General features: G+C 41.7%; 1 protein-coding gene across 1 annotated transcript; it reads left to right on the top strand.

Moving 5' to 3' along the window:
* Window positions 1–1,459: 1,459 nt before the first annotated feature.
* Window positions 1,460–3,502, top strand: LOC136454713 (protein FAR1-RELATED SEQUENCE 5-like). The gene has a single exon (XM_066455037.1). It carries the CDS (start codon window positions 1,460–1,462, stop codon window positions 3,500–3,502), a length of 2,043 nt encoding a protein of 680 aa, XP_066311134.1.
* Window positions 3,503–9,136: the final 5,634 nt, after the last annotated feature.

Below are 9,136 nucleotides of genomic sequence, written 5' to 3'. Positions count from 1 at the left end.
GTCGCCTCCATCGCCGCCTTCGTCGAGTCCGCCGGATTCCCGCGCGCCCTCGCCGCCCTCCAGTCCGAGGCCAGCCTCGAGGTACCAACTCCCCTGTAATCCGATCACATGATGAAACCTCGAATCAATTTGGTTTGTGTTCATTCTGATTCCAAAATTGTTTTGGTGTTAATCTGCATAGTTTTCATATGCCTCTTTGTTCATGTAAAGCTTCACTAGTCATCCGCACAGACACCTCTAAATAACGCTACAATTACTGTCTTGGGCTCGTTGCAAGCTCTGTTTGAAAGGTCCCTCAGTATAGCTCTGTCCTCGGCCCTATGTATATCCTTGAAAGTGTCATAGGTATGATCTACTTTCATTCAGGAATCAAAATTTTACTCTGTTCAGTGATTTACAAGCTGTGACGACTGACAACATGTGGTGATAGCATAAACCAATTTGAGATATTTATGAAGTTTGTTACAGAAGTGTTCTAAGACACTTTCATCATGCTGTAGAGATTGTCAGTTAAGGGATTTTACTAGTGATGGCCAAATCATGTCAGTGATGTGGTGTGAAATGCTACTTTTTATAACCCCACATATCGCAATCATTCCTGAACTTGACCATCCTCTTGAGGATCTTTTCAGTATCAGACCATGAGGCCTCATCAGTCATCACTGTCCCTGGTTGATCTGCTGTACAGATTACTTGGTCCACATGATTCACATAAGCCTTTTCAAACTTTATGCACAAACAGGGTGACAGATTAAAAATAAGTGAAGCATGTGGGAGCTTGTTAATGTAATGATATATGCTAAGATAATCCATGTGATTCCAGCCATCTGTGTAGTAGGCAAGGCCTACTTGGCTAATTTTTTAGTAGATAGGCAGTACTGTTGATTCAGTCCCTTGATCAAGTGTAAGCTTAAACAAAAGACTGATCTCACTTGGTTGCAAGTGAGTGAACATGTGTGTGTGACCTTGCGTGGGGCTAAAGGTGTTCTGCATAAATTAAATCGTGTCCACGTGACAACCTGTATGGTGTTTCCAACTAATTGGATTCAGCTACATGTGCCCCGTCAGACATGCTGCCATCAGGATACACTTTGATCATCTCCCACTAGCTGGTTTTGATTGGCGAGTTGGCATATTATATGAATTAATATCATACTTAAGAGCTACATGGTCCCTTCCATAGTATCTTTACCCTGCAATTGGTACTATATGCAGGTCTTTTGATTGTAATTAAGTTCATTACATAGCTATGGTATGCTATTGAGTCTAGGGTTTAGGGTCAATGTGTCAATTTTCTAAACAGGCAGCACCTAATGATCTAGGATTATATTACTAGTGGCAGTAGATCGTGTGGATTGAATATTCAAGAGACAATGAGAATTTGAAACTTCAAGTGCAAAGTGAATTTCAATAATGAAAACCTGTGCATCCTAATGAAAGCTTCATTTTTCAGGAGGAAATGTCGGATGATGATTCTTTGCTGGAGTACAGTGAAATTGTTATGAAGATGTTTGGCAGTGAGGACGACGGATTTGAGTTTTATAACAACTACGCTTATGAGAAAGGATTTAGTGTGAGAAAGGAATACTGCGAGTGGGACAACGGCCATAATGAGAGGACCCTTCGGAAGTTTGTTTGCAGCTGTGAAGGTTTCCGCGCAGAGAAGGAGGTGAGGAGGGAGATCAAGAAGCGGAGGCCGCGGAATATCACTCGTTGTGGATGCCGTGCTCAACTTGTGATTGCACAGGATCCGAACACAGAGCAGTGGTGTGTGAAGGATTTCATCGACGAGCACAACCATCCGATGATGGAACCAGACCTTGCTTGCTTTCTGCGTTCACATAGAAGAATCAGCGATGATCAGAAAGCAGAGATTGTGCAGCTGCAAATTTCTGGGATCCGCAAACACCAGATAATGGATATTATGGTTAGGCGGTACAATGGGTATGATAAGGTTGGATTTACATCAAGGGACCTTTACAATTTCTGCCATCGCAACAAGGCGGAGACACTTTCTGGTGGTGATGCTCGAACAATCATCAGTTACATGACAGAATCAAAACGTAGAGATCCTGATTTCTTTTTCCAGTACAAGACTGATGGGAGAGGGCACCTGACGGGACTGCTCTGGTGTGACTTTCAATGTCAGATGGATTATAGAGCGTTTGGTGATGTCATCGTGTTTGATGGCACGTACAAAACGAATCGATACAACCTGACCCTTGTTCCTTTTGTTGGGGTGAATCACCATAAAAGCACGGTTCTTTTTGCCTGTGGAATTCTTTCTCACGAGGATACTGAGTCATATGTGTGGCTGCTTAGGTCATTCTGTGATGCCATGATTCAGAAGCATCCGGTTTCTGTGATCACCGATGGAGACCGTGCTATGCAGAAAGCAATCAGTATTGTGTGGTCGAATTCATCGCATAGGCTATGCGTATGGCATATTGAGGTGTGCATTGCGCGTAATCTTCACACCCAGGATCTGAAGGATAAGGTTAGGGGTTTTCTGTATGATCGTTGCTCCATAGAAAAGATTGAGAGGAAATGGATAGCATTCTTGGCAAAGGAGAAAGTTACAGATAAGGACTCGTGGTTGTACCAGATGTATGAGATGAGGGAAATCTGGTGTGCGGCATATCATGCTGGTAAGTGCTACTTAGGACTGAGGAGCAACCAGCGTAGTGAGAGCCTACACTCTAGGATTCAGTTTAATCTAGATCGGAAAATGACACTGTTAGAGTTGATACAGCACGTTGACCACTGTCTTTCAAAGTTGCGCAGTAATGAAGCGTATCTGGACTTTCAAGCAAGTTCTAAGCCATGCTTACAACCAGATGCTTCAACTATTGAGAAAGAGGCTGCGAATTTGTTCACACCAAGTGTTTATTTTGCCGATGTGCAGTACAGCGTAAAAGCAGCCGACAAGTGTTATTGGATTGAGACTGTAGATGGCTATGATATTGTTGAGTATATTGTTGGAAAGGTTGATAAAGGAGACAAACAATACTATGTGAAATGTGAGATATGCGTTGTTGAACGCAAGCTGAAGGAAATTTCTTGTTCTTGTCTAAAGTTACAATCCCTTGGAACCCCATGCTCACACATCTTCTTTGTATTGGGTCGTCGAGGAGAACACAAGCTTCCAGACTGCTGTGTTTTGGAAAGGTGGACGAGGGGGGCCAAGCGTGGATTTCCTCCTATAAGGAAGAGCGCCATGTATGACTATTCCGATAGCCTACAGAGGTACCATGAGCTACACAATATCAGTCAAACGGCATCCTTCGTAGCATCTCAATCACTTGAAGCATATGGGCGGCTCAAACGCGTTCTTCATGAGGAAGCTGCTATGATCCCTCCAAATGGAGGAGAGAATGGAGGCAAGAGGTTTGGTCCTGTGCTGCCGCAAGCCCTGGATGTTGATTCTGCAGATGTCTTTGATCCCATACATGTGCCTGGCAGAGGGGCCCCCGAAGAAAAAGTTGAAGTCAGTTTCAGATAAATCTAAGAAGAAATGTACCCTGTGTAAGGGTGAGGGTCACAATCGGCGAACATGCTCCAAGAGAGAAGAGGTAAGCTAAGTGTAATGTTCATCAAAGCTGAAAACTGGCTGTCTGTGAGGCATGTGTACTTATCGGTAATGTTCCTCTTCATTTGTAGGAAACAATGCTCCCTGAGGATGTGCCGGATATATGATTTGCCAAAGGTAACTAAAATGGCCTAGTCTTGTGTAAACACTACATTGTTTAGCACATTTGCTTTCCTTGTCATGTGAAACCCATACCCTTGCTGTTTGCTGCCTATACTGCTTATTCCTTAAAGCACCTCAATTTGATGCATCTGCTTGTTTGGTATGTTGGTTGCCATTATGAGCCATTTATTTCTTAACTTTGGACATAATCTTTTACAGGAAGTTTTTGTTTGCTGGTAGTTTACAGTCACATGAGCTTCATACATACACAACTACGCAAATAAAGGGGGAATAACTTGTGAGCACATTTATCTTGAGGTTCCATATGGATTTTTTGAGTGAATGGTACCACAAACATGATAACTACTCTTGCTTTGAGCAGCTTTTTGCTTCCAATAAATGTACTGAAAAATAGTTAATCAATAGAATCTAGGAGCAACTCTTAAGAGTATGCGGATTTCATTATACTATCCTAAGGTTTTTATTTTCTGCTGTACTAATCCACTCTTCTACTTGGGCTTGAATAATTGGTTTGCATGGTTTATAATCTAGGACAGGATGAAGCTGATCAGGTCTCAGGACGAGCACTTATTGCTTTATTTCTTATCCTTTCCTGGGTTGTGGTCATTGTTCAATGCTTCACGGGTTGTGACATATTGAGGTGGCGATCATTTATGCAACACATGATATGGCATGGAAAGCTCATTACAGGGAAGTGTTCGACCACGGGATTCGAGAAGCTTTGTGCTGCCTAGGACGTGCAAAATATCTGTAGGTGGCAGTCCAGAGATTTTACACTTTGGAACTCCAATTTTAGTATAGTTAGTTGAGCTGATTGTTTTATAACTGACGGATTATGCAGAGAATGTGCTTTTACTATGGAAGATTTGGATGGATTAATAAAGTAACTCCCTCTTATTTCTGCCTCTTCTGTTCTTATGTATCCTCCCTCTTTGCAATGATGAATTTTCCTCTCGCCTTTCAATCAATTCGATCCTTAGGCTACGATCTGCTGCAATAAGTGCTCTTTCAGATAACTCTCCAGCTGATACAGCAATGATACAAAAGCTCGCTCGAAGAATTTTGCATGTGCACAGGTATCATGATAATGGTCCTGGTGATGGCATAATCCAGGGCTATGCTGATCATACAAGAACATCGAGCGCCCGCCTCCTGGGGATCACGCAAGAGTCGGTCCTGGCGCCGCTGCCCTCGCAAAGCGCCGCAGAAGGGCCACGCTGGAGTCCACCGTGGAGGGAAAACAGAATAACAGCCCAAACGGCTCATAAGCACCCTGTGGCCTTAGTATATTTAGGTAAGGTCGTCAGGGCACCAAATCAGCTACTACGATTTGCAACTGAACCGATGGCTCAGGAATTTAATCCATGCATCGCTTTTATCGTCACTTGTCTAAAAGATGCCAATAGTAGTTTGCCACATCTAGGGAGTAGTTATCTGGAGAAGTTAAAAGGAACTGTTGACTCATAGAACTAGTCAAGTTAGCATCTTTTTGACATTCTTCCTGCTCAAGAGCTATCCCGACAACCGCAATATTCCTGCAAAATTCAGATAACTCTAAGAAACTCATGTACTAACGGACTAAGAAACTCATGTACACTGGACAGAGGGAGATCTCTGAGAAAAAAATTTGCTCCCACTTCCAGAAACGAAATACTTTGGAGTTTAAACGAGAACACACAACTATGCTTCAAAAACATTTTCTTGTGTTAAATATGTAGTACCCTAAACCCAAGCGCCGCCGGCCGCCACCCTCCAACCGCCCTGCCACAGCACGGTAGGGTATCGACAGAGCTCCTCCTCCTCTGAACTAACTGAAACTCCTCAGTTCCATCATACAAAGGTTTCTGGGGTGAAAGGACAATATCAACATGAATAGTGAGCACACCAAGCAAAGTCCTCACTCCATCCATCCCCTATGAATAGTAAACATTTGTATAAGAAAAAATGAAAAGTGCATAGAGAAAGGAGTCTTTCATCTCCTTATGCAATCTTTGAATAAACGAACACAACTGTAATAGACAGATGTACTATACATATAGAATAGATAGTACAAACCAGATCTACATGGCCACAATGGACAACTACTACTGATTTTATTTGTAATAGACATATGTACTGTAGACTAGATAGTACAAACTCAAATGCTCCTTTTTATCTAGTACTTTCGCTTTAAACTAAAATCCACTAGTCAAATAGATGGCTACTTTTAACGACTCCCATGCGACGCTAAAGATGGGCTGTGGTATAGTGCCTTCAGGTCTGCCTCAAGGGTTGTCTCTAGCTCCAGGTAGCTGTCCATCATCTCCAGATTGTCTGCATAAATTAAAATTTCAGCTTCTTGTCACACATTGAGTGCAGCTTAAAGATGAATCATCAATGGATTCTTAATTCATTGGTTTCAAGCAATCTTTACATAAATGACAAGTATCCGACATGACAAGTAACTAAATGTCTTGCGATTATGCTAAGAGATCGCTTCTTAAATGTCAGCACCAGAGCGGCAACACATAGGACATAGCTATGTCAAAACTTGCATGGAAGGTTACTGTACTTTGCATACTGCTATATGGACATGACCGATTCTAAAGTTTTAACTAGTATATCTTTGAAAATAGATCGAATATCTCACCTTATGCCCTCAGTACTATTCAGTACCACGTTCGTATTGGACGTTCCGTCAGCTTCATCATCGGACTCATCAGATGATTCCATTGGCACATCCTGCATTATAGTCCATTAGATGTTAGAGCATCAGTACTTTACAAGGTCAGTTGATGGCTTACTCTAAGGAGCAATATTTGTCAAGAGGAACCAATACTCACATCCGGGTCTTGGTCTTCATATCTGCTCACTAGGTACAAAAGACAAATCTTAGTCCCCTGTTCAGCATGAGCACGCACCATTTGGTTCACGTCATCTTCTCCGACTATCTTTACAAGGTCAGTTGATGGCTTACTCCAAGGAGCAGGATTGAGGTAGTATACCTCTGAGTCAAATATGTGCCCATTATAGGTCAAAGCCCTCATGAATTTGTGGAACTTAACAGATCTACCTTTAATTGCAAAGCCTCTCAAATCTGCTCGAATGTCGTACTTCTCTAGATCAGAATAAAGCTCCTCCAATTTGAAAACCTTAAATCTCATAGCCAAATACTGCATGTAGGGATTACACGAATAAGAATTATTTGAGCACAACGAGTTCTTACACAAAAAAATGTACGAAAATTATATATACCGGTGCACAGTAGTTGTCCACTGCCATGTCGAAGTACCAACGTGGCATACAAATCATATCATCTGGTACCTTAAAGTCCTAACAATAGAGGGTTTAAGATCACTGTCTATATAGTAAAAATTTTAAATTAAAAGAGTACCGTGGTTACCTCGACATTCAAGTTGTCAGTCAGACCCTTCAACTTTGAGCAGTCATTCTGCAACCCTTCCAATTGTGACCTTGCCTGATTACTCAAGGAATCAATTATTTGTTGTTGTGTCTTCATGTTCTCATCATATTCTTGACGGGTCTTTTGTAAGACTTCATCTGCAATAGCACGTTCTTTTGATATCATATGGGCAAAGAGATCACGCTGATCATTTAGCGCTTTCTTCAGCTGGGCAACCTGTTCTTTTTCAATTCTTTTGGCAAAGGCAGCAAGCTCTTCCTTTTCCGCTTTGTCCAGTTGGTCACGATCAAATGATATGTCCGTGTCAGTTTGATGTTGCAGTTTCATCTTCTTGATGTCAGCTTTGGTACGGTCAAGCTTGATCTTCAAATACTCATTGTTGTGGACCTTCTTAAGTTCGGTAGCCTTCTCCTCGAACTCTTGCAGGGACCTCCGAACTTGTTCCATGACACCTACGAATTTATAAAGTAACACCCAGTCAAAATGCCGTAAATTGGAGAATAAAATATAATTAGAATCTTACGATTTCAGATATCCAAGCAATCTTTGCACTTGCACATTTACAATGCAGTAAGTTCTGAGCAACTAGTCAATCAAATCATTTTCACATGAAAAACACAGCACTCAAGAATGCAATTCATAAAATTATCCCATATATAAGAGGTAGTAAAGGAGACAGTTGTCTAGTTGGACTATATCTGCCCTTCCTTGACACACTACATACTACAGGTACAGGTGAAGTTCTTACTGTTAACTCTACAAGCAGTCAACGACAATGAGAAAAAGAATGTTGGCAATCAAAAGCCTGTGTACATTCCCGTTTAACTTTCATACTGTACTGCCGGACAACCTTAACTGTCACCACCATATCCTTTCAGCAGCTTTCTCCTTATAGTAGCTTGTTTGAAATTTGAACAAAATCAAATGTTTCTGGAAATTTCAACAAAACATTTCATGGATTGTTCAACAGACATTAGGAAGCAAAAAAGGTACCAGTATTTGTTAAGCAAAAAACCACATCAAAGGACAAATGATGCTTGAGGGATCAAGTAATCATAAGGAAGCTTGCTAGTGAGCCCAGACTCACAATTGCTCTACTGTTCTGCACAGGCTAGGAACCAGCCAATCTTGCAATAGTACAATATACTATGCAAACATTTATTAAACAATCCAATCAACTATTGGCTTCAGTTGCTTAAATGCTTAATGCCTGTACTATACGGATTGGATTGCAAGGTCTAAAGAAAATTGAAGTTGTCAGTTGAGATCAAACAAGGATTTCTCACACATATATATAAAGATAAAAGGACCAAAAGCTATCCACTAGAAAATATTCTCACGCTCAATTCTATATTAGCTAGTACAGGTCACGGATATATCCTAAGAAAAATGTATGACTCAAGGATTCGTGTAGAATTAAGCACTTACAAACAGGGTTCAATGAAAGTTAGATTACTCATGCTGAAATACAATTGCTATTTGAAAATTACAGAAGTAACATGAGAACAAGTAGAAATGAATGAATTTCCAACTGCTAGAATGAAATCATTATAACTGAGAAGTATCAAAGGTAACTCACATACTGGAAGAGATATGATTAAGTAATTCTAATATAGAATAAATCATGGTATGTTACAAGTTTAAGCACCGTTAAGTGTTAGGCCACAAAGATTATGGCATAACTATAATTGCAGTTAGTGAGTTGACATGTAACACAATGTTCTGGACAATCCCATTACATGAAATTGAAAGAATGTCAATCAACAGATTGCTCACCTCGCAATGAAGGTCGTGGAAGGGTTCTCGTGGCCGGCGACACGGTGAAGGCGGAGATCAGCGGCGGCGGCGGAGGGTCGACCTCCTGGCAGCGGCGGCGGCGGCGCGCGGGCTAAAGCTAGGTCTACTGGCGGTCCCTTTAGGGATGAAAAATGGCGGCGCAGAGCTCTGAGCCTACTCTTTATAAGGGGCGGGCGCGGGGAACCTCGGGGGGCACGTTCGAGGGGATCGGGCGGCGGTGGCTA

Source organism: Miscanthus floridulus, chromosome 1 (genome assembly GCF_019320115.1).
Source record: "Miscanthus floridulus cultivar M001 chromosome 1, ASM1932011v1, whole genome shotgun sequence".
NCBI lineage: Eukaryota > Viridiplantae > Streptophyta > Magnoliopsida > Poales > Poaceae > Miscanthus > Miscanthus floridulus.
This window is presented reverse-complemented; position numbering and strand designations above follow the sequence as displayed.